This window comes from Lepidochelys kempii, chromosome 14, assembly GCF_965140285.1.
Source record: "Lepidochelys kempii isolate rLepKem1 chromosome 14, rLepKem1.hap1, whole genome shotgun sequence".
Classification (NCBI taxonomy): Eukaryota; Metazoa; Chordata; order Testudines; family Cheloniidae; genus Lepidochelys; species Lepidochelys kempii.
This window is the reverse complement of record NC_136393.1, coordinates 42,156,637-42,182,891: the sequence shown is the minus strand read 5'-3', so window position 1 is coordinate 42,182,891 and position 26,255 is coordinate 42,156,637. Positions and strand designations below refer to the sequence as shown.

General features: G+C 44.6%; 1 protein-coding gene across 5 annotated transcripts; it reads right to left on the bottom strand.

Moving 5' to 3' along the window:
• Nucleotides 1-6,886: 6,886 nt before the first annotated feature.
• On the bottom strand, nucleotides 6,887-26,030 carry LOC144929092 (butyrophilin subfamily 1 member A1-like). 5 transcript variants are annotated; one of them, XM_078848483.1, is made up of 10 exons: nucleotides 25,940-26,030; nucleotides 24,456-24,565; nucleotides 18,285-18,632; nucleotides 16,779-16,910; nucleotides 13,003-13,287; nucleotides 11,202-11,306; nucleotides 10,551-10,571; nucleotides 10,334-10,354; nucleotides 10,180-10,206; nucleotides 6,887-8,907 (listed from the first exon to the last, which is right to left on the bottom strand). In XM_078848483.1, exons 2-10 carry the CDS (start codon nucleotides 24,553-24,555, stop codon nucleotides 8,387-8,389), a joined length of 1,560 nt encoding a protein of 519 aa, XP_078704609.1. In that variant the 5' UTR covers nucleotides 24,556-24,565; nucleotides 25,940-26,030; the 3' UTR covers nucleotides 6,887-8,386. The 5 variants fall into 5 exon arrangements, with proteins under 5 accessions (XP_078704609.1, XP_078704610.1, XP_078704612.1 ...); XM_078848484.1 differs by having other exon boundaries at nucleotides 24,456-24,559; nucleotides 25,940-26,026; XM_078848486.1 differs by lacking the exon at nucleotides 24,456-24,565 and having other exon boundaries at nucleotides 25,940-26,020.
• Between the last annotated feature and the right edge of the window lie 225 nt (nucleotides 26,031-26,255).

The following is a 26,255-nucleotide window of genomic DNA, read 5'->3' as shown; positions in this document are numbered from 1 at the left end:
CAAGGATATACAACCTATCCTGAAGGACACCCCATCACTCTCACAGATCTGGGGAGACAGGCCAGTCCTTGCGTACAGACAGCCCCCCAACCTGAAGCAAATACTCACCAGCAACCACACACCACACAACAGAACCACTAACCCAGGATCCTATCCTTGCAACAAAGCCCGTTGCCAACTGTGTCCACATATCTATTCAGGGGACACTATCACAGGGCCTAATCACATCAGCCACACTATCAGAGGCTCGTTCACCTGCACATCTACCAATGTGATATATGCCATCATGTGCCAGCAATGCCCCTCTGCCATGTACATTGGCCAAACTGGACAGTCTCTACGTAAAAGAATAAATGGACACAAATCAGACGTCAAGTATTATAACATCAAAAAGCAGTCGGAGAACACTTCAATCTCTCTGGTCACTCGAACTCAGACCTAAAAGTGGCAATTCTTCAACAACAATAAACTTCAGAAACAGACTCCAAGGAGAGACTGCTGAATTGGAATTAATTTGCAAACTGGAGACAATTAATTTTGGCTTGAATAAAGACTGGGAGTGGATGTGTCATTGCACAAAGTAAATCTATTTCCCCTTATTTCCCCCCCTACTGTTCTTGTCAACTGCTGGAAATGGCCCACCTTGATTATCACTACAAAAGTTTTTCTTCACCCCTCGCCCCCTCCCCCCCCCAGCCCCCGCTCTCCTGCTGGTAATAGCTCACCTTTCCTGATCACTCTTGTTACAGTCTGTATGGTAACACCCATTTTTTCATGTTCTCTATGTATATAAAATCTCCACACTGTATTTTCCACTGCAGGCATCCGATGAAGTGAGCTGTAGCTCATGAAAGCTTACGCTCAAATAAATTTGTTAGTCTCTAAGGTGCCACAAGTCCTCCTTTTCTTTTTGCAGATACAGACTAACACGGCTGCTACTCTTCCATGCCTCCACCCACTTTAACCCAAAACAAACTCAGGTTTTGGGTCAAAGGGGGTAGAGGCATGGAAGAGAGTATATAGTGACTAAAAAATTGATTTTAAAAGTGTCAGAACAATATTGTGAAAACAGGAAATTCCTATAGTCTTGACAATCTTTCACGAAAAACCCTTGCATTCCAAAAATAGTCACTTTTCTACAGACAATCCTTCCTTTGGAAAAAGATTTTCAACCGTGTCTAGAAATCGCTCCCAGGTCAGTGTCTCTCTGAGTGTGGGGTGCACTCGTTTGCCCTCCCCTTCCCCTGGGGATGTGTATGAAGCACTAGTTAGAGGGGTACAGAGGAGGTATAAATAAAGATGATTAGGTCTTGATGAATACACATGTGGAGGGTGTTGGGGGAGAGAGATATGACTGATTGTATTGCCCTGAAGCAGTGCACAGCTTCCAAAGATTTGGTGAATGCTTCTCTGGGGGTCTGATTCTGCAAACCAACTTCCAGGAGCATCAGATGTGCATCTGACAAGGCCCTGCTCCCTCCTCATGTCCAGGCCACCTGGCCAGTGGCTTGGCATGAGCAACTCTAAGGCTGGACTGCCATTTTCCTACCCCTGCCTCTATGTGCATTGTGAGCAGCTGCACTGCAGCACATCCAAGTGGCTAAAGAACAATCAACAGGCTTCACTCTTCTTCACTCTCTCATGTCTGTACTCGCGTGACCAAAGTTGCAATATTACAACAGAAAAACTTCAGAAACAGACTCCAACGAGAGACTGCTGAATTGGAATTCATTTGCAAATTGGATACAATTAACTTAGGCTTGAATAGAGACTGGAAGTGGTTGAGTCATTATACAAGGTAACCTATTTCCCCTTGTTTATTCCTCTAAACCTCCCCCCCCCCCCCCGGTTCCTCAGACATTCTTGTTAAACCCTGGATTTGTGCTGGAAATGGCCCACCTTGATTATCATACACAGTGTAAGGAGAGTGATCACTTTAGATAAGCTATTACCAGCAGGAGAGTGGGGTGGGGGGAGAGAAAAGCTTTTGAAGTGATAAACACCCATTTTTTCATGATCTGTGTGTATAAAAACATCCTCACTGTATTTTCCACTTTATGCATCCGATGAAGTGAGCTGTAGCTCACGAAAGCTTATGCTCAAATAAATTGGTTAGTCTCTAAGGTGCCACAAGTCCTCCTTTTCTTTTTGCGAATACGGACGAACACGGCTGCTACTCTGAAACCTGACTACACAGAGTGCTGTCAGTTGCACAACGATAAAATGGAGAAATGTTGTGTGTGTTTAACCTCTTTCAATCAGTGGGCTCTTAAATGTTGCAAATAATTTCTAGCTCAACCAGAAGTTTGGGTCTTGAGGTAGGAGTCTCCCAGGCATTGTCTTCACTGCAAAAGTGTGTTTACATGGAAATAGCTATCTTGATGTAAAATCCGAGTGGAGACAAGGCACAGGTGGCTTTAACCTCTGTGTCACTTGTCCAGGTAAATTCCAGGCTGAGTGAATAGCATTCCTGGACTAGCTACACCAAGGTAAAAGACACCTCTCCCTCACCTCTACTAGTACTTTACATTGAGTTCGCCAGCTGAGTGTAAACACATACTTTTTGAGCTGGGAGGCTGATTTTTTTTGTTTGTTTTGCTGCTTTTTGGTGGTGCGGGGGGAGGGCACTGAAGCCATAATAGTGACATTCTCTAGCCTGTGTTATTTGTATTACTGTAGCACATAGGAGCCCCAGTCATGGATCAGGACCCGATTGTGCTAGGTGCTGTACAAAACAGTACAAAAGACAGTCCCTGCCCCAAAGAGTTGACAATCTAAGTATAAGACAAGAGACAGATGGAGACAGACAGACAGGGGAGTGCAAGGAAATAATGAGACTGTATTGGTCGGTATGATAGGCAGTGATCTCAGCACCCCAGGAGACAGGCTGTTGAATTTTTGGTAGACACCAGGGCAAAGAAGAGCTTTGATTTGGGAATTGCAGGTGGATAATGAGGTAGGTTTGCGAATGTTTAAGGGGCTCTCCTCCCAAGCATGTAGGGCATGTAGCAGAAAGCATGAAGGTGGTTGTCTGAAAATTTAACAAGTAGGTGTTGCTGGCAGCATGGACCGATTGGAGGTGGGAGTCAACACCTTGGTACGGTGAATGAGAGATGTCCGGTTGGGAGAGGACAGTATGTGAAGGGCCTTGAAAGCGAAGACAAGCAACTTCTGTTTGATGCAATAGAGAAGGGGGACCCGGGTTAAATGGAGGCGGGACTGAGGGCGGGGCGCACGTGGATCGGCCGCTGTTGTGATGACATCGGGCACTGGCGTCTCAGCTGTTCTCTTAGGTCGCGCTGTGGCTGTGAACTCACCCGGCGGGATCCGGCTGTGAGCCGGCCTGGCTGGTGCGCGGGACCTCAGCTCCTTCCCCCCGGCTGCGGCGCTGGGCGCTCTTCCCGCAGGGTGAGACGCTCCCAGTCCCAGGGGTCCCTGCCCGGGCCACCCGGGGCGTGGGTGGGTGGGTGGGTGGGTGGGGGTGCTGCTCGCTGCTCCGCGGTGACTCGCTCGCTGCGCGGCGGGTTTTGCGGGCTGGTTACAGCCGCAGGTGGGCTGGGGCAAGGGGGCACCGCGGGCCCGAATGGGAGCCGGGGCTCGGGCGGGGGCTGGGGACCGCATGGGGAAGGCAGCGCGGTGGCGGGGGCCGGTTCTTCGCCAAAGGGCGGGGATTCTGGGCCAAAGGGGGGCGATTCGGGGGGCGGACCCCGGGCCGAAGGGCGGGGGGGCGGGGTTCACATGTGGCACCAGGAAAGGGATGAACAAAATACCTGAAAGGAGGATAGGTGTGTTACTGCCTCAGTTTCCATAGATCCAGGTTTTTTAGGTCTACTTCTGAGTCCTCAGCTTGCCTAATCCCTATGGTATATCACAGCCCCAGTGCATGAAATGCAGCCACCTCTGGGTTGGGGCAGCTGGTAATAGTCATGCAGCAAGGTTGCCCAGGGATTGCTTGCCAAGTACTGAAATATAACTGCCTCTGGGGTTGGGTGCAGCAGCTGGTTGACAGCCATATAGTAACAATGCGCAGCGATCGCTCGTCCAGTGCCGAAACGCAGCCATCTCTGGGGTGGGACTCATCAAATGTTTAAATGTATATCAACGTTTTTGCAAAAAATTTAGTTGCATTTTTTCACGTAGAACAAACTCAGGTTTTGGGTCAAAGGGGGTGGAGGCATGGAAGAGAGTGATTTTAAAAGTGTCAGAACAATACTGTGAAACCAGGAAATTCCTACAGTCTTGACAATCTTTCCTGAAAAACCCTTGCATTCCAAAAATAGTCACTTTTCTACAGACAATCCTTCCTTTGGAAAAGATTTTCAACCGTGTCGAGAAATCACTCCCAGGTCAGTGTCTCTGAGTGTGGGGTGCACTCGTTTGCCCTCCCCTTCCCCTGGGGATGTGTATGAAGCACTCGTTAGAGGGGTACAGAGGAGGTATAAATAAAGATGATTAGGTCTTGATGAATACACATGTGGAGGGTGTTGGGGGAGAGAGATATGACTGATTGTATTGTCCTGAAGCAGTGCACAGCTTCCAAAGATTTGATGAATGCTTCTCTGGGGGAAGCAGTGAAACTGACTACACAGAGTGCTGTCAAAAGAAAAGGAGGGCTTGTGGCACCTTATAGACTAACCAATTTATCTGAGCATAAGATTTCGTGAGCTACAGCTCACTTCATCGGATGCATTCAGTTGCAAATACAGTGGGGAGATTTATATACACACAGAACATGAAACAATGGGTGTTCCCATACACACTGTAAGGAAAGTGATCACTTAAGATGAGCTATTACCAGAAAAAAAAGCGGGGGGGGGAGAAAACCTTTTGTAGTGATAATCAAAGTGAGCCATTTTCAGCAGTTAACAAGAACATCTGAGGAACAGTGGGGGGGGGGGGAGAATAAACATGGGGAAATAGTTTCACTTTGTGTAATGACACACCCACGCCCAGTCTTTATTCAAGCCTAAATTAATTGTATCCAGTTTGCAAATTAATTCCAATTCAGCAGTCTCTCCTTGGAGTCTGTTTCTGAAGTTTTTTGTTGTTGAAGAATTGCCACTTTTAGGTCTGAGTTCGAGTGACCAGAGAGATTGAAGTGTTCTCTGACTGCTTTTTGAATGTTATAATTCTTGACGTCTGATTTGTGTCCATTTATTCTTTTACGTAGAGACTGTCCAGTTTGGCCAATGTACATGGCAGAGGGGCATTGCTTGCACATGATGGCATATATCACATTGGTAGATGTGCAGGTGAATGAGCCTCTGATAGTGTGGCTGATGTGATTAGGCCCTATGATGGTGTCCCCTGAATAGATATGTGGACACAGTTGGCAACGGGCTTTGTTGCAAGGATAGGATCCTGGGTTAGTGGTTCTGTTGTGTGGTGTGTGGTTGCTGGTGAGTATTTGCTTCAGGTTGGGGGGCTGTCTGTACGCAAGGACTGGCCTGTCTCCCAAGATCTGTGAAAACGATGGGTCATCCTTCAGGATAGGTTGTAGATCCTTGATGATGCGTTGGAGAGGTTTTAGTTGGGGGCTGAAGGTGATGGCGTCCAGGATTCCCAGGATTATGGATTTTCGGTAGCAGATAGAATACCCCTGGTCGGGGCTCTAGGGGTGTGTCAGTGTAGATTTGTTCCTGTGCTTCTTTAGGGAGTTTCTTGAGCAGATGGTGTAGTTTCTTTTGGTAACCCTCAGTGGGGTCAGAGGGTAATGGCCTGTAGAATGTGGTGTCAGAGAGTTGTCTAGCAGCCTCTCGTTCATATTCTGACCTATTCATGATGACGACAGCACCTCCTTTGTCAGCCTTTTTGATTATGTCAGAGTTGTTCCTGAGGCTGCGGATGGCGTTGTGTTCGGCACGGCTGAGGTTGTGGAGCAAGTGATGCTGCTTTTCCACAATTTCAGCCCATGCGCGTCGGCGGAAGCACTCTATGTAGAAGTCCAGTCTGTTGTTTCGACCTGCAGGAGGAGTCCACCCAGAATCCTTCTTTTTGTAGTGTTGGTAGGAAGCTTTCTATGGGTTAGTGTGTGGTAAGAATTCCCTGGGAATGGTGGGTAGAGCTAGACATTAACTAGGGTGTCTTGATAACTTTTTCCCTTAATTTTGAAATGCAACTTTTCTCCTTTGTTCTCACTGGACTGAGCCTATTTTCTTGGAAAAAAACAATGTGGCCAGATGCCGCTGCCCCATTCTGGGAGTGTGAGGTGCCCATCTCCCACCTAAGCCCCCAAGTGAGCCATGGACCAGGGAAGATTGGCATTCAGCTGCCGATCTTGCATGTGAGGCCTGATCCTCCCAGCATGGCTACCAGATTGGGTCCCATTCAAACAGCTGTCCAATGAAAGAGGTGGTGGTGCCCACCTTATAACTTCTAGCCCAGTGGTTAAAGCCCTGAGCTGGAATATGGGGAACCCAAGTTCAGTCCCACCTCCCTACCAGGAAGTATTTGAACTGTGTGTCTCCCACCACTCAGATGGGCATGTTAATCACTGTGACGGGGTCCCCAGACTATGGGACTGCTGAGCCCTCTGTCCCACCAACCTGAGCTTCCCCTCACACCGTGATGCTGATGAGAAGCTACAAACCTCTAGCAGGTGCTGCCCTTACTCTGCCATCCACCGGCAGGGACTCACCCAACCGAGTTACACGAATGCTTTTGCGAGCAACTCATGAACCAACAATAGAGAGGCTCCAGCTGATTCCTCCAGTTCCTCAGCCTTGCACCGCAGAACTTTACCATCTTGCACAGAAGCCTGGCCAGTGTCAGTTCATTTCACCCAGTCCGTCCCCCCTTGATGTGGAGAGGACATACACTAGCCTTTGTAAACTGACCTGAGATTTCCCAAGCACTTCAACCAAAACACACTGTTTTAGGTAAAATATAAAAGAGATTTATTAGCTACAGAAAGATTATTTTAAGGGATTATAAGTAGCAAGTGTACAGATCAAAGTTGGTTTCTCAAGAAATAAAAATAAATTTGCAGTCTGAGTTCTACAAACTAAATAGGATTTCAGTCAAGCAGTGTCTCACCCTGACAGATGGTACAAGCAGGCTACCGATCCTCACTACACAGGCTGGAATTGCTGTCCAGCCCGGGACCCTCTTCCCCCATTCAAAGTCTTTGCTCTTCAAATGTTCCTCCAGGTGTCAAGTTGTTTGGGGGATGTGGGGGTGGGGGGGAAGGAAGAAAAGCCAAGTATTAGGATCCTTCAGCCTCTCCTGTTATAGGTGTTCCACTTGGGATAAATAATGAGAGTGATGGGAACAGAGGGGTTGGATCCGGGGTCTCCCCCTGCTCAGGTGGGTGCCCCAACCATTGGACTACAGAGACATTCTCTTTCTCTCTCTGTCCCAGGGACTGTTCCATGGTAGATAAACACTTAAATGGATACTGGCCAGAAAGTGAGAATGACTCTGGGGTCCTGTGGTCAGGGAGCCCATCTGAGGGGCGGGAGCTCCTGGGGCCAGTCCCCCAGCTCCAGTCGCTCCTTCATTATTTACCCACCGTGAGCCAGCTGCCATAGGGGAGACTGAAGAATCCCACCTTCAGTCTGTACCATAGCTCAGTGGTTACAGCACCCACCTAGAAACTGAGTAACCCCAGTTTAAATCCTTTCTCCTCCTGTAGCAAAGATGGGGGCATTGAACCTGGGTCTCCCACGTCCCAGGCAAGTGTGCTGTCACTGGCTTATAGTTATGAGGTGGCCAGCAGCACCAAAACACCCCCCCTCCCGCCCTCCACCCACAAGTTGTGTGCAGCGCAGCAGGGGCCTAACTCGTTCCCAGAAGAAATGCCTCAGGCGGTGGGTTCCCATTCGTGGATTGCTAAGCAGAGACGGGGGCCCCCCAGCAATGCAGACTTAGGCACTTATCTTTGTGAGAGGGGCGGGGCTTAGGACACAACCCTGTTGTTCGCATCTCCCATTGGCTAGTTTAGATGGCTCCCCACCGAGCATGCCGGCTCTTGTGGATGGCATTGTAAGGTATCTGTCTGTCTCCGTTCATTGTATAGGGAGACTAGGTGCCTAAGTCAGGCTTTGTGGGTCATAGTGTTGTTCTTGTGATGTTCTAGGCACCTAAAGATGACGTGCAGTGACGCCCAGAGTTGCAACATCTAAGTCCCTTCATGGATGCCACCCCTAGTCATTGAAATTAGAAGCTCACAGAAAACAAAGTCACAGCCCTGGCCAAGAGTGGGGTGTCTCCCTTTAGATCCCATCTTTGTGCTGCGGGGAAGGAGGTGGGAGGAGGTTCCAGGGGACATAGAATTAAGAGGCCATCGGACTGGGTGGACAGGATGATGCCAAGATCATAGATGCTTGGGTGTGTGAGGCTAGACAGGCTGATTTCAGGGTCCCCACTGGGATATACCCCCCGTCTCTCAGGGACACAGTTTGAGCTGGCTTTCCATCCCCAGCCAGAGCCAAGGGCGGATTCTCTCCCCAGGGACGGAGCCCGGCGGGAAAGTGAAGATCGGGGCCTCATCTCCAGCATTGATAAATGTCACCTGCCCCTGTTCACAGTCCAGACAAACCCGGATCCTGCTGGGGGCCCGGCTCAGGTCTAGGGGGGTCATAGGGGAGGTGAGAGCCTGGTACTGGCCCTGCCTCTGATCCACAGCCCAGATCCCCTCCTCAGGGCTAAGGCTGATCCCTCCCTTCCTCCTCACAGACTCTCTGGCCACCCCCACGGCCCAGAGTAGCCCCACCCCCACCTCTACCTCCCAGTAATGTCTCCCTGAGGTGAACCCCTCACAGCCCAGCACACAGCGCTCAATGTCAAATCTCTCAGGATTCTTGTGGTGGGGCAGATCCTGCCATGTGTCTGCCCATCTCACACTTTTCCGATCCTTAGACAGGACAAGTTGTGGATGAGCCGTGTCTGGATCCAGCGTCACATTTGCTAGGGGGAGAGAGAATCAGAGCGTTAGGGGCACAGCTCCGCCCTGCGGGAGTGTCTCATCATATCAGTGACAGAATCTGTCCCCGCTGGAGTGTGAACCAGGAAATCTCCTTCCTCCAGGATTTACCCAGCTCTGAATGGGGAGCAGCTCTGAGATCTCAGCATTCACTCCTGAGTTTCACTCCCCAGTCAGAGACAGGTCAGTGACAGAGCATAAAGATTTACTGACCCAGTCCTGAGATAGAATCTTTCCCCTCGTGCACCCATCTATCCCCAGAGTGGGGATTAGAGACCCTGGAATCACAGGGAAGCCCTAGGAGATTTCCCCTCACATCATTCACATGGTCACAACTATCTTTTCTCTGATGTACCCTCCCTCCCTTGTATGTAAAGTCCTGGAGCTTGGACGTCTCTTGTTGACACCAGCCTGACGCCTGCTCCATCCTGCCACAGGTCGGAGATCTGTCGATAGTGACATGATTCCATAGATTCCCTAATTAAAACTCTGTAACTAGTCATCAGGGCCAGACAAAGAGAATTATCATTCTAGATTTTATTTCTAACAGAGAGATTTTTATTTATGAGCAAGGCGCTTCTACAAGAGAAGAGAGTTGGGGTGGAGGGGCTGATATAAATGAATGAATGGAGAACGTGGATGAGATGGTTAAAAACAGCAGAAAGTTGGGATCTGATGGAGAGAACAGAAAGGGGAGATCACTATGAATGGAGAAAAGAAGCACAAGCTGAACACTGATCACAGGGACTCCTTGGTTTGAACTCGTGTGTCTGGTCAGGGCTCTTGTTCCTCTACCTGACACTAGGGCGGGGATCCTAAGAAACAGTAAGTGCTCAGGTTTCAGAGTAGCAGCCGTGTTAGTCTGTATCCGTAAAAAGAAAAGGAGGACTTGTGGCACCTTAGAGACTAACAAATTTATTAGAGCATAAGCTTTTGTGAGCTAGAGCTCCGATGCATCCGATGAAGTGAGCTGTAGCTCACAAAAGCTTATGCTCTAATAAATTTGTTCATCTCTAAGGTGCCACAAGTCCTCCTTTTCTTTTTAGTAAGTGCTCAGTCACTTGGAGCAGGGACGTTTCCAGAGTTATGGGAGCAATGTGAAAGCAGGACATGTGAGGATGGTCCATTCCTCTCCCTCCTTTGAACCTCAGCAACCTCCCTTCTTCCACCTGGGAAATATTATAGTTTTCTCCTTGTTTATTTGCACAGCGAAAGGGAGCAGGATCCCTCATTGACTAAATATGATTTTTAATTACCTGCATCACCCAGGGATCTCCTCCACTCTGGAAGCAAACACATAGATAGGGATGAGAATTAAGCCAGACAAATGCAGTATCAATAGGATTCATTATCATAGAAAAGGCTCTATCAGTGACAGACATGAATAATAATAAAAAAAAACACCCTTACCTAGCTCTGTTCGAAGTTTACCTAAATAATAAACAAAAAAAAAATGCCACACTCAAGACACATGTACAGTACTGGCTTCCTACCCGTTACCGACGTAACAAGTTATGCAATTAGTATTGGTTGTGTCGCTTATGATTTTCAAGTTGACATTGTCACAGTCATTGAAAAATCTTTCATAACGTAACATTGGTTCTGCCAGGAGAAAAACTGAACTTACTGATAGTGTTGAGATGTTTCCCTAAAAAAAGAAAACATAAGTACAATTATTAAGAGACATTTTCAGTGACTCCAGATTTCAAAGGATCTTTTCATTATGAGTCCTCAAGTAATAATAATGTTGCCCCTCCACCAAGCTGTTGCAGCTCTCCAGGGACTTGCATGTTGGGTTCCCAGTGGAAGAGAAATCAGTGACACAGGGTCTGGGTACCTTCTTAGTGTAATTTGATTATTTACATACATAGACCTGACCTAGAACACAGATGGTCACAAACAGCACACAGGCAATCAAAAACCCCATAAGGCAGGGATTTTCATAGGAGCCGAGAGGAGTAAAGAGCCAAAGCATATTGAATTCCAATGGGAGTTGGGAACCTAACTACCTCAGGCCCCACGGAAAATCTAGTTAAACTAGTGCAAACCTAGTTTTAGGCTTATCTTAAGATGAATAGGAACAGTTTTAAACTAAACTGAAGTAAGGTCTTCTTAAATTCATATGTGTCCACATAGGAGCTTGCTCTGGCTTAAAAAAAATCCATTTAAATTCACATCTTAAGCTGGTGTAACTTTCTCATGTAGAAAAGTCTAAACTGTCTGTTCTAAGGAGAAATCTCATTCTGATTACACAGCATTTTCCCCTTTGGAGCTTTACCTTTTAATTTGAACAGAAAAAGAGTAAGGCCGACGAACACCAACAAAATCACCAAAGTCACACTCCAACCCACCATCCAGGGAGATGCTCTTGGGAAAAAAGAATCTGAAACACAAAGCCCACCATTAGTTTGAAAACAGTAATAACCAAAAGTACACTTTTATTGTAGGAAAATGCGTCACATCAGGATTTGCGTCAAATATGTGTGGAAAAATTTGCTCCCTACAATATAAAAACTGGCAGAAACCAATTTTAAAAAGAGGTTCTGGTCACACTCTTTTGGTAGTACTGAATGATGTATTAAATACTAAATACCACCCTACACCTCATCCCCTCCTCTCTCTCTCTCTCTCTAGGTGGAGCTAGTCACATCACTTGTTGTTAAACACATTTCCCATTATAGGGTCTTCTTTTCCTTTGCTCATTACTTTGCCGAACTTTACCATTTGGGGAGAAAATTTTCATGCTGGGTGTCTGCCTCAGGCTGAACTTTTCTTTTTGAAAAGTTTCAGCCAAAATGGTTCCACTATTTCTGAGAATGGGGTTAGGGAACAACACATTGTTCTGATCCTTAAAAAAAGAAAAATCAGTGTGTGTGCACACATGGGTATGTGTGTGAATAATTATCTATATAATTAGTAGTGGGCTTGTTTATATTTTAATTCTGCTTCCCTTACACATGTTCTTAATTTTGTTGACTAACCGGGGCTTCTGACCCCATCACCCAACCCAGGAGCCAATTCAGGGAAAAGTGATTCCTTCTTTTTATGAAATTACTACTACAGTTAAAACATGTAGGAAGAGAAATCATAATTACTCATCAAATTTCCCAACAGAAAACTTACACGTAAGTAAAATTTAAACTTTTGTAACACCGGGGAATTTCAGAGTAAAAGAAAATCTGAGGCTTTACGAGTGGAAATCAATAATTAAGGGAGAGCAGATAAATATCCAAATACTCTTCACTTCAGCACAGGAATTCCTGGCATAGGAACTGATCCACTAAATGGGGGCATAGGAACTGATCCAAATCTTATTGATGTCTTTAACGGGCTTTGGATCACGCCCACAGGGTTTTGTTGTTATGGCAACCCCTTTCCCTGTGAAGTTTGCTAAAGGGTGAGAAATCAAACTTCATATTAAAACGTGGACCTTTTAGTGAGTGACACACTCAAATGATTGTTCCCGGGGCTCCAGACTTTCATGGCCCTGCCTTGCTTCTGACCTGCCATGAGCAGAGACTCAACAAATCTCCTCTGTGTTGAAGAGATCACAGCATATCACTTCTCCCTCTGCATATTCACTGGGGCAAGAAGCCTAGTCCTTGATCCATCAATCCACTAGGAAGCAGAAAGTCCAACCAATCAGTAGGGCCCCCAATATATCTTACCACTGCCCTGTGGTGACTGGATGAGAATGAAAATCTAATGTGACTTTAAATATCCATTTCATGTAATATGGGACTACAAACACTAATCATCCTGTTCGAATCACAATAACATACATATATAGTGTTACTGCAGGGCACTTCCATTCATTAACATGTTTGGATTTCTTTTACATTTAAGCTTAACCCTGAATCTACTGGGTTTAAAATGCTTGTTTTGGGGAGAACTACAATATCCCTGGAATTACAGGGATTCCACTTGGGATAAATATTTTTTACCCTAAAAGTGTGCTCTCCACCTAAACTTTATCTTAACGTAGCTTTTTGTGAGGGAGTATTTTAACTTGTGTATTATTTAACCATCTGATTTCTTCCTGTTGGATATTACAGCGTGGGGTTTTGGTGGTCACTGACCTGATATATAAAATGTTATTGATTCTTTTTCTCGGTTCAGGTGGGTGTTCCTTATGGCACAGGACAAATTCTTGTTTGAATTTTCTGTTATAACGATAGAATTTTTTATTTCAAAGAGACCATGTTGCTCTTCAGATTTGGTTTCAGTTGATGAAGATAAAGGCTGCCCTTTGAGATTTCTCCACAGCGCCTCGGGCTCTGGGTACCATCCGGCCGACTGACACACCACTTGGATCCCTCCATCCTGGTGACCCTCAACAGAGATGCGAGGTGCAGAGCCTGAAGCTAAAATGAATCCATGTTAAATCAGATAAATATACAGCCCAGCATATAAAAGTTTACATTTTCAACAAAAGGATTGAATACACTTTCTTTATGGCTGATATTCATGGAAACATGTCTTCAACGGGACTTGAGCACTTGTTAAACCTTTGCTTAACTGTGCTGCAGTCCTGGGGTCTCCGAGGTGGAAGCGAAAGCCTTACAGAATGTTGGAGCGTGTTATCAGCAGTGTTGTCGGTGATGTGAAGGGAGCAAGGAATTCAAGAGATTTTCCCTTTGAGTTCTGATTTTATAATGTTGGAGGCATATTTGTTATGCTTATGACCTCTGGGTGGCCAATGTGAGGTAGCTATTTGCTCTGAGACGCCTTAATGGTGCTCCGGGGAGTTGTGGCGTACGTGAAGGAGTTTCTCAAGATGGCAGCTCGGTTAGTTGTCACTGTGAACATGTACCAGAATAAAAGATCCCCTTTTTTAGTTCTAATCTCTTTTGGGTCTCCATGTCCACTGAAGACAGGAGAAGGAATGGGCTTAATCTGCAGCAAGGGAGATTGAGGTTCGATATTAGGAAAAGCCTTCTAACTGGAAGGATAGTTAAACTCCAGAACAGACTTCCAAGGTCGACTGTTGAATCTCCGTCATTGGAGGGGTTTTTTAGACCAGGCTGGACAAACCCCTGTCAGGGACGGTCTAGAGTTACTTGGTCCTGTGTCAGCATAAGGGGGCTGGACTTGAGGACTTCTCAAGACCCCTTCCAGCCCTACAAAGGCGATGAGGATAAAATGAAAACAACAGGCACCAAGTTCTACACATTGCGTGAGTAAGTGAAAACCTCTTTTTTTTAATTGTAAAGAAAAAATGGCTGCATGTGGAAAAAATGAAAGAGCATAATGTATTCCAGGAGGACTGGATTCAGTACTCAGAGACAGACTCTCTCTGTACTTCATCACAAATGATACAGATGATGATAACAAGAAACACGCCATTTTATTGAGCGTTTGTGGAGCAAAGACCTATAAACAAATCCTTTCGAGGCCTTTTAAATTATTATGGTAATTTTTTTCCCAACTTGACATCTATATTGGCTCCATTACACAAACTGTTATAGAATGGAAGAAATTCCAGTGGGGTCAAAAAATAGCTTTTGCAGAAGCAAGGAAATTACTAAAGTCATAAGACTGGCCATACTGGATCAGACCAATAGTCCATTTAGTTCAGTAAGCTGTCTTCCAACAGTGGCCAGTGCCAGGTGCTTCAGAGAGAATGCACAGAATAGGTGATCATCAAGTGATAAATCCCCTGTCACCCATTCCCAGATTCTGGCAAACAGAGGCTAGGAACACTTCAGAGCATGGTTTTACATCCCTGCCCATCCAGGCTAATAGCCATTGATGGACCGATCCTCCATGAACTCATCTACTTCTTTTCTGAACCCTGTTATAGTCTTGGCCTTTACAACATCCTCTGGCAAAGAGTTCCACGGGTTGACTGTGTGTTGTGTGAAGAAATATTTCCTTTTGTTTGTTTTAAACTGCTGCCTATTAATTTCATTTGGTGACCCCTAGTTCTTGTGTTATGAGAAGGAGTAAATAACTCTCCCTTATTTACTTTCTCCACACCTGTCATGATTATATAGACCTCTATCATATCTCCCCTTAGTCGTCTCTTTTCCAAGCTGAAAAGTCCCAGTCTTATTAATCTCTCCTCATACAGAAGCCGTTCCATACCCCTAATCATTTTGGTTGCCCTTTTCTGAATCTTTTCCAAGTCCAATGTATCTTTTTTGAGATGGGGTAACCACATCTGCATGCAGTATTCAAGATGTGGGCGTACCAGGGATTTATATACAGGCAATATGATATTTTCTGCCTTATTATCTTTCCCTTTCCTAATGATTCCCAACATTCTGTTAGGTTTTTTGACTGCTGCTGCACATCGAGTGAATATTTTCAGAGAACTATCCGCCATGACTCCAAGCTCTCTTTCTTGAGTGGTAACAGGTAATTTAGACCCCATCATTTTATATGTATAGTTAGGATTTAGTTCATTATGATAGTCAGAAAGGACTAGTATTGTCTGGTGACACGTCACCATACGAGGTGGGTGCGGTACTAGCCCACCAAATGCCAGCTGAATCTGAGCGTCCCATCAGTTATGTACCAAGGTCACCAGCTTCAGCAGAAAAAAAATACTATTCCCAACTAAAATGAGAAGGGCTAGCTGTGGTTTGTGGGGTAAAGAAGTTCCACTCTTACCTATATGCCAGGCATTTTTTTATACACTCAGACCATTAACCTCTGAAAGGTCTGTATGGTGAGAGCAAACCTGTACCCCAATGGCATCTGCCAGAATCCAGAGATGGACTCGCTTATCAGCTTATGACTATGAGTTTGAGTATAAACCTGGGAAAGCATTCACTAATGTGGATGCTCTGAGTAGATACTGAATAGCCTGGCCAAAGTACCTCAGCCTACAGAAACCCTCCTGCTTATTGCACTGCTGTTCACTTCTCTAGTTGATGCAGCGCAGATAAGAAAGACAGAGAGGGACTGTAGTGGGGTGGCTGCCCCACTCCTATGCTAGATGGGGCTTCAGCAGGCCAGAGAGGCTGCGCAGGTGGGCAGCCAATCAGAGAAGGCCAATCAGAGAACTTTAAAAGTTTTGCTTTCAGAGAGTCATAGATTGTAATGCCAGACAGGACCACTGTGATCATCTGATCTGACATTCTACCGAACACAGGCCATAGGGCTTCCATTAATTCATTCTGTTTGCCAGAAGCTGGGAATGGGCGACAGGAGATGGATCACTTGACGATTGCCTGTTCTGTTCATTCCCTCTGGGGGCCCCTGGCATTGGCCACTGTCGGAAGACAGGACACTGGGCTAGATGGACCTTTGGTCTGACCCAGTAGGGCAATTCTTGTGTTCTAACTGTTTAAGTCCATACGCTGGGATTCAGCTAGAGCACATTTGATAACCACAGGTACTGGAGCGGGGGCAGTGTGTCTTGATGCCAATGGAACCGTCACTAAACAAAGATTTTTTTAAAATTATTTTAATGCAATTGAGGTGAGGAAATGTGCTCTCTTCACTACTGTCCCAGCCGAGACCAATTGCAGATCAGCTGATACCTGCAGCAAAAAGTGGCATATTTTGGGAGCAAACTCATCTTTAGGCCTGCCAGAAGCCTGTTGTGGATTTTCAGAGTTTGTTCTGATAACGTTTAACAGCATAAGCAGAACTGCATATGTGTAGTAATCATGTTTGTGAGGAGAAAAAAAGATAAAAGTAACAAAGCAAAAAAAGAGTGGTTTGAAGTAACCCTAAACCTGTACTGACAGAGGAGGAGAGAACATGGAAATGGGAGACTAATTGTCAAGGCTAATTCCCACTCTGGCACTTCGAGTGCAGAGGGTGGGGGCCCGCAATGACTCTAAAAATTAATACTTGCCACTCCAGGCTTGTACTATTTCAAAGATTACAACATTTCTCTGACCTTGGATTGGTAGATGCTGCCACCACCCAAGTGCAGAACCCCTTTGAGAGCCCAGGAAGGCGCACTTGGGAATTCCTTCCTGTAGGGTACCCTTAAGCCCTTTCTCACACACACACCTGCCCCCGGGAACAGCTGAGAAAGAAAAAAATAAAAAATCAGGTGTTGCCATCAGCTAATTAAAAAAAGTGCACAAACCTCTTAAGACACAAAAATCCAATCCTGTTCTTAAAAAAGGTAAATTTTATTTTAGAAAAAGAGAAAACACATCTGGGAACTCAGGCTATTGCTAGATTTTAAAAGAGCAACTACAAGGATTAAGCACCAAGAATAGCTTTCTTGAGGTCCAGCTTAAAGGTTACAAGCAAAACAAAAGCACCTGGGGTTGGCACAGGGGAATCCACAAGCCATAAAGAAATAAAAGGGATAAACCTAATCACGTCTTCCTAGACATTTCCTGCTCTACTTACGTATCTGGGGTTTCAAATGAGTAGTTTCTAGGTATGATACTGATTTTCATGCCTGGCCCAAGCTTCTTACAGCATAGCTGCTGCCCTGTCCGCCTCTCCCTAGGAGAGCAACGACAGACAGACAAAAGGGGAGTCTCTTCTCCATATTAAAAAGTTCTAGCCTTCCCATTGGCTCTTTTGTCCAGCTGCCCATTCACTTCCTTTTACCTACGCATAGCAGTGAGACTCTTTAACCCTTTACAGGTAGAGCAATTAGAGAACAGCTACTAAAAGGGATTTTATAGCGATTGGCTGGCTGGGTGTCCATAAAAGGGAGCTACCGCCCTCCCCCACACCCCATTTATCACACTGATACATACATATAATATAACCAAGTTATAAATAAGCTTGGTTAATAAAGGGAGGTTGAAGCTGTATTGTCCATTGTTGGAGGTGACTGACGGGATCATCCCAATTAGCTTCCAGCCTGTGAATAATTGATTGCTACTTGCTGAGTGTTTTGCCTTAAAGATTTGTTAGACCCACCTGCTGAGTAAGTGAATCTCAATCCAACAACATGAACTGTTTAACTGAAAATGTTTTAGTATGAACAGATAAATTTAAGGATAATGGCATAGAAAAATCTTGCCTCTCTCTCTGGCCCAATGACTTTTCTACTATTTATAAATATTTAAATAGTCATTGGGCCAGAGAGAGAAAAAGAGACTGTAGTCCAGTGGTTGGGGTACAGCCATGGGAGGTGGGAAAACCCCAGTCCAGACCCCCTCTTCCAATGGTTTGTCCAGATTGGATAAATAATCAAAGATTAATTAGAGCAGGAGGACTAGCCCTTGGGTCTCCCACCTACCAGGTGGGTACCCTAACCACTGGACTACAGAGAGTCTCTCTCTCGCGCCTAATGACTATTTAATTTAATGATTACTTTGAGGATCTCAGGGGCACCTAAAATTTGGACTGAAGTGGGGAGTTAGGTGCCCAAGTGCTTTTTTGGGTCTGGGTCTAAGAGCCATCTAAAAAGAGACAGACACATGTTACTAACCTGCTACCTTCAATTCCAATACAGCTTCTTCATGAAAGACACCATCTTGAACAAAACAGCGGTACTGTCCTTCATCAGAAAGTCTGATATTGACAATTCCCAAGGCAACGTTCCCATCCACAATGCCAGCTTTCAAAAGCTCTGTCCTTCCATGATATTCTGGCATCTGCTGCCCATACTCATCCTTCCCATGCTGATACAGGTGCACAAACGAAGTGAACTCAGATCGGAACCATCTCACTTCCATGTTCTCAGCGCTCATCTTGGGGGACAAGTGACAGGGTAAAATAATGTCCTCACCCATGATGGCTGTGACAGGGTGATCAGGTCCAATCACTGTGAACCGGGCTGTAAAACGCACCAGGGCACAGAAAAGATAAAATAAATATATTAAATATTCTGTGCATCTATTGCAGTGCTCTGTCATTGAATAGGATGTGTCCTGAATTTATATATATGAATTTTACAACAAACAATGCATTTGGATAACCATAATTTGTATATCCATAATTTATATGAGTTTAAATCAGTGGTTCTTAACCTGGGGTGCACACACCCCCTGGGGGTGTGAGATGCCCTTTCTGGGGGTGCAAGACATGCCAGATTGTTTTAGAAGGTAAATCATCGAAAACACAAATTAGGCACAGGCACGTAAGTACAACTACTTTGTTTCATCACCTATGTATTTATTAACGATCACTGTAATATACAAACAGAAAATCTATTTTCAAGTTTTTAAGCTAATGGTAGTGAAATTATCTCGCTACAAAATACAGTGTACCGCCACGTTGGGGGGTGTTTCTTGACGCATGCACAGATGATGATGTGGCAGCTTTGTTTGAATTCAGTTAGCCGCTGTTAGCGCGCCGGTTACAGTTTACTTCCACAGCAAAACTCCAACATCTCTGGGTCGTACTTGTAGATTTGTGTGTGCCCACTGTACTATTTGTGGTGAGTAATAACATAAAACTACTTTACATATATTTAATATGCATTTAAAAGTGTATAGGCCCACCATCTCCATTTATATATTTTTTCATTTCAGTAACCCTTGCCATGTTGAAGAAACGCAAACGGAATGATGACTATGTTCGTTACGGGTTCACTTGTACAACAGAGAAGGATGGAAATCAACGACCGCAATGTGTACTGTGCGGCTCGTTATTTTCAAATGCCAATCTCAAACCATCAAAGCTGTCTGAACATTTCAACAAACAGCATGGTGGTGAAGCTGCTGGACATGACATTGACACCCCGAAGTCTACAAGGGCACGATTTGAACATAGCGGAACCTTGAGGACGTTTGGGTTTGTGTCACTTGAGAAGGCCTTGTTACAAGCATCCTATCAAGTGGCATATTTGCGTGCCAAGGAAAAGAAGCCCCCTACAGTAGCTGAGGAATTAGTGAAACGTTGTGCATCGGGAATGACAAAAATAGTATTGGGACGAGATGCACAAAAGAAGCTTCAGCAGGTGCCCTTGTCAAATGACGTGATCCGTTCTAGAATTCATGTGATGAGCCAGGATATCTTGCAGCAAGTTCTAGAAGATATCAAAGCCAGTCCTCTTAAAGTGAGTATTCAGCTTGATGAGTCAACTGACGTTGATGGCTGCAGTCAGCTGTTGGTGTTTGAGCAGTACGTGAAGGGGAAAGATCTTAGACGAATTCTTGTACTGTGAACCATTGCAATTAACTACGAAAGGAATCGATGTGTTCAGTCTCATCAAAGACTTCTTTTTGAAGCATAAGATAATGTTTGACGTGTGTGCATCAACTTGCACTGATGGTGCCTCTGCCATGCTAGGAAAAAATTCAGGATTTGTTGCCTACGTAAAGAAAGAAGTACCTCGTATCATGATCACACATTGTATGTTGCATCGTCGTGCCCTTGCCGCAAAGACTTTGCCTACAGAATTGAAGGATACTTTGTCTACTGCAGTGAGCACAGTAAACTTCATCAGAGGACGTGCTCTAAATCATCGCCTCTTCCATGCTTTTTGCAAAGAAATTGGGGCCGAGCACACTGTCCTTTTCCATACAGAAGTGAGGTGGCTTTCCCGTGGCAGAATGCTTACTCGTATTTTTGAAATGTGCGAAGAAATAAGTCTCTTTTAATCAAAGCAGAAATTTAGTTGATGACTTTGAAAATAGAGAGTTTATCCTTTGCCTAGTGTACATGGCAGATGTATTCACACACCTAAATGAACTCAACACATCTATGCAAGGAACTGGGATGAACACGGTAATGACCAGAGAGAAGTTAACTGCTTTTATTCAGAAACTTCCAGTTTGGATAAAGCCTGCTGAGAAGAAATTTCACTAACTTTCCTTTTCTTGAAGAAACAGTTGTTTTGGAAAATGAAGGAATGACCATCGCAACTGAAGTGACAAAGCATTTGCAACAGCTGAGTGACTCTTTCTAAGGATATTTTTCCATGGGAGACCTTGATGTGGCAAAGAAATGGATACTGGATCCATTTCTCTTTAACCCGGATTCCATCAACGCTAGCGATTTCACGAAAGATGATCTCATTGAATTACGAGCCAATGGTCGAATCCGAATAGAGTTTGAGACAATGAAGCTTGAGAATTTCTGGTGTGCTAAACTAGCACCATTTCCACAACTGGCAAAGACAGCGCTGGAGATCCTTGTGCCATTTGTGACTACATACGTGTGTGTGTGTGTGTGTGTGTGTGTGTGTGTGTGTGTGTGAGAGAGGATTTTCATCACTCTTATACATCAAAACAAAGGCCAGAAACCACCTAAATGTGAGTGATGACATGCGTGTGGCTACTTCAAAAAACGTTCCTCGTTTCTTGAACATCATTGAACAAAAGCAACAGCAGAAGAGTCACTGAGCCGGTAAACTTTAAAATGAAAAGTGTGTAATTTTTCATGTATTCTTAAGTTTACTGCGAAATTAAAATAAATATAATTATCTCTCTTTCATTGTATAGTTATGACATATCTAGGTTTAAAGAACTGACCTACTTCAACGATTTTTGATAAGGGGTACGAGAACGTATTTTGAGAACCAAAGGGGTGCAGGCTGCAGTAAAAGTTAAGAACCACTGGTTTAAATGGAAGCTGAAATATGTTTTGCCATTACCCTTACAAGCGGCTCCTGACAGATTTAACTTGCATAGCATTAGCAAACATTTCAAATCACTGCTTTCTGTTGGAGATTGTTTTAAAGTTTTTTGACTATTCTAAAAATATTTAAACTAATTTAAAGAACATTATTAGGGTACCATTCAGGAAATAATTTTTCTTCCGGAAGGGAGCGAAAACACATGTTTAATTTTAAGGAGATGCTTAAATGCTTTACTGAGTTAAAGCCTTAGGTTGGCAAATAAAGCACTGAATATGTTAGGAACCAACAGATTTAATTGGTTTCAGAGTAACAGCCGTGTTAGTCTGTATTCGCAAAAAGAAAAGGAGTACTTGTGGCACCTTAGAGACTAACCAATTTATTAGAGCATAAGCTTTCGTGAGCTACAGCTCACTTCATCAGATGCATATCGTGGAAACTGCAGCAGACTTTATATATACACAGAGAATATGAAACAATACCTCCTCCCACCCCACTGTCCTGCTGGTAATAGCTTATCTAAAGTGATCATCAGGTGGGCCATTTCCAGCGAAAATCCAGGTTTTCTCACCCTCCACCCCCCCACACAAATTCACTCTCCTGCTGGTGATAGCCCATCCAAAGTGACAACTCTTTACACAATGTGCATGACAATCAAGTTGGGCTATTTCCTGCACAAATCCAGGTTTTCTCACATCCCCCCCACCCCCATACACACACAAACTCACTCTCCTGCTGGTAATAGCTCAGATTTAATGTTGCTGCTTTATTTCTCTCCACTTGTGTGTACGATGCAGTCTTCAGTTACGTGATCTTACTAGCCTTGCTCCAGAAGCCCCGCTTCATTCAGAGCCTGTTCAACTGGCATCCATGGAGAGGAAGAGGAGAAGGTTTCCTACAGCCAACCACTTGCTTGACTTGCTGCTCACAGGGCGTACTTTGCACTTGAGCTCTGTGAACTCAGCTGGGGTGTTTGAGCTAATACTTTCCCTCCTCTCTCTGTTTTTCATTTTAAGTATCCTCACACCTTCTTGTCAACGGTCTAAATGGGCCACCTTGATTATCACGACAAAAGTTGTTTTTTCTCCTGCTGATAATAGGTCCTCTTAATTAATTAGCCTCTTACAGTTTGTATGGCAACTTCCACCTTCTCTGTGTGTGTGTGTCTGTATGTAGGTGTGTGTGTCTATATATATAAAAAAATCTTCTTACAATATGTTCTGTTCTATGCATCCGATGAAGTGAGCTGTAGCCCACAAAAGCTTATGGTCTAATAAATTTGTTAGTCTCTAAGGTGCCACAAGTACTCCTGTTCTTTCTTCATCCACCCAAGGAGAAGTATGTGTGGGAGGCCTTGTCCCATCGCTTGGAAAGCTGGAAGAGGGAAACAATGTAGCTGACATGAAGATCCCCAGGGGTTATCTCCTGGGTCCACCCTGACAGACACTTTGAATGGGCAGATCTTTATAACGCTGTCACTCTTAGGATTAAGAGGGTAACTCATTTGTGTATATGTTCACTTCTTTTAACCTGTATATAATTTCTTTTTCTTAGCTAATAAGCCTTTTGATAGCTTATTACAGGATTGGCTTCAGGCATTGTCTTTGGCGTAAGATCTAGGGTACCAATTCACCTGGGGTAAGTGACTGGTCTCTTGGGACTGGAAGCAAACAGTGCATGATTTATGGTGTAAGTGACCTTTTATCACTAAGTCCAGTTTGTCTGGGTGACAAGATAGGCTGGAAAGTCTGAGGGGACTGTCTGTGACTCCATGGTAAGACTGGTATAGTGACCCAGGACTTTACATTTGTTACTGGCTTGGTGAAATCTAATTACAGACCACACCGCCAGCTTGGGGCGTCTGCCTTGTTTGACAGTCTGCCCTGAGGAAGGCACTCATGGCCGTGAGTCACTCCAGACAGCATGACAGTGGCTGAAGAGTTATTAATCCTGAAGTCAGGGGGAGACATTTTAATGTTACCTCATTTCAACCTCATCAGCTAGTCAAATTTTGGAGCCTCAGGGATGTTCCTGTGGGATGTACGCCAGATCTACACTACAGAGCTGGGCCGATTCAGGGCAGCTTAGGCTAACTTAACTATGGAAGTGCTACACTTACATTTTGTGCCTTCTGACATAACTACCCCGCTAGACTGACTTAATAACTCCACCTCCCCAAGCGGCATAGAGTCAAGGTTGACGTAGTTGGGTCAACGCAGTGTCAGTGTGGACACTGCATTGCCTACATTGACTGTTTCCAGCTCTCAGGAGCCTTCTTACAATGCCCTACACTGACAGTCCAGTCGATACAAGCACTCCTGGGGAGGATGCTCACCGCCGATACAAGGAGCAAAGCGTAGACACGCACAAGTATGCCGATGTACGATAGGTCGATGTCATTTCGTAGTGTAGACATGCCTCAACAAATTGGCATAGCCTGGTATTCTCTTTGATGCAATCTCGTTTATTGAAAGGGAATGTACCAAGTCCTGCTTTTCCAAGTGCAGGAGGAACTAAGAACACATGGAACAGTTTCGTAGCTTACACTCCCAACCTTCCCTAACCAACAGACCCAGAAGTTCTCTCTCTCGAGCTTTTCCCAGGGTCGCACTGTGCTCACAGGCTCCTGCTTGGCTTCCTTGCTTGCTTGTCTCCACCTCTCTCTCCTTGTCTGTTCTCAGTTCTGTGTGTTCGTGCTCTCACACCCACATTTGGTCAAAATACCCAGAGGATTCCTCCCTGCCCATGTCCTTTCACCCTTCACATCATTGGTGCTAGTCTCTGGGCAGACTCTATTAAGCCTCGTTTTAGGTGTGGCCCCTTTTATTGCCTCTTACAACTGTCTTAAGTGAAAGGGTGCATTCACATGTCAGTTTGAATAAGATTTAACTCAACCCATAACAAAATTTCACCCAGCTCATAACAATTGTTATTTATATTTTCTTGGTGTTGATACACTTGGGGATTTGTGCTAATTTTTGTTCACTTTGGAATAAACTAGTGAAACAGAGAAATTTTATCAATCAAAACAAATAAATCAATATTCTAAGAAGCAGCAGAAGCCATGGACATTCCTACCTGATTCCAGCTTGTGAACATAAAACGTAATGAAGAAAATGATAAAATGGGGTAGAAGGGTTCTGGCTCTGGAGCTGTGGCAGATTGAGAGAACTTTCATCTCACTGTTACTTGATCCAGATGACAAAAGAAAAGAGAGAAAACAAACAGTGTATTGAATGTAACATAGTTGCAATGATTTAAGACAAAAATGATAGCATAATCCTAACCAGCAAACCATAACCTTGTTTTAGACACTTTATTTGACCCCTTTATACAAGATTTGGTGCCACTACAGGACCTTGGTTGTAACAATGATCTATACGGTCCCAGTTCACGTCAATAACGTCACAACAGGTTAGACCAGTGGTGGGCAACCTGCGGGCCACACGTGGCCTGTCAGGCTAATCCACTGGTGGGCTGCCAGTTTGTTTACATTTGCACGGCCGCCTGCACCTCCCAGTGGCCGCAGTTAAAAAATGTTTAAACAAAATGATGTTTTCATTAGAAAATGAATTAAAAAAAAAACATTAAAAATGAATTTTCCTATGATTGGAATGTTTCTAATTTTTCAATGAAATGATGCTAAATGAGAATATATAGTTCAAATTGATTCCAAAAAGAAATTCTAATCAAATTGATCAAAACAATTTATTGACCCCTCCCTTATTCTTGCTAAAAGAAGAGTAACAATGATTGTAAAAAAAATCTGTTTCAATAATATTTGATTAAAAATGAAAAAGTCTATAAAATATTAAACAAAACAAAAGTTAATTATTGTTGTAAATGTGTTTTAAAATTATTTTTTTACTACCTTTAGTCCTATAGATTTCCTCAGGAAATCTCCCCTCCACACCCTTCACACAGTAGGAGATGATCTGTCAACCGCTGTGTAAATATGCCTCTTTCTAAATTATGTCATGAAGCCCTTATTCAGCAGCACACTTGAGCTCATGGTCTGCTTTAGGCACATGCTTAATTCCCCCTCACTTCAGAAGGAGAACAGGATGCAAGAGTCTGTCTTGATTGATTGTGGAAATACTTTCAAGGGAAAAAAGGAAAATGATCAGAAACAACAGGATTCAGCCCCACAGGCAGAGATAGAAACTGGCACGTTAAGAGGCAGAAGGACAGAACAGCCGGGAGTGTGGCACAGTGAAGCTCGTCCGGTATTCTCAGTACAGGAAGTTACTTGTTACAAATCTCCCTGGGACGTCACTGAGAACAAGGTCGGGCCCAGGGTTCTTGAATGAAACGTACCCGCAAAAGAAACAAATTTCGAACCCAACCTGCCGCGCAAATCCCGAGTTACGCCGCTAGGACAAGAGTCTGAAAGGCATCGGAGTGTCAATCGTTGTGAACCTACTTGTACTGTAGTGTTTCCACAACGTGTAAATCAAATTACACAGGGTTATTTAATCGTTGTGTTAGTAACAATCTGGCCAGGCAATGAGCAGTCCACATGAGGGGATACAAGCAATCATTTTGAAGCGAAATTAACCTACCTGATTGGTCCTTCTGGAGAAATTGTACAATCTCCAGGGTGGGATCAGACTCCGTGGGGTTTGTTGCGATGATTTCCACTGTCGGTGACTCTTTCAGTCGATCCCATTGCAGGGCTGATTCCCTGGCTACCAAATCGCTGCAGTTTCCCCAGCTTTTCCTCGCCCTTCGGGGGAGAAATCTCTGGGCTCCGACCAGAGCCCGGGGCTTCCCTCTGGCAGCGCTGCCCGAAATTGAAAGCGAAAGTCAAGTCACCCAGGCGGTCAGGTGACGAGATTAACATTTTCTCTTAAAGAAACAGCGACCGCCCAGCTGAGC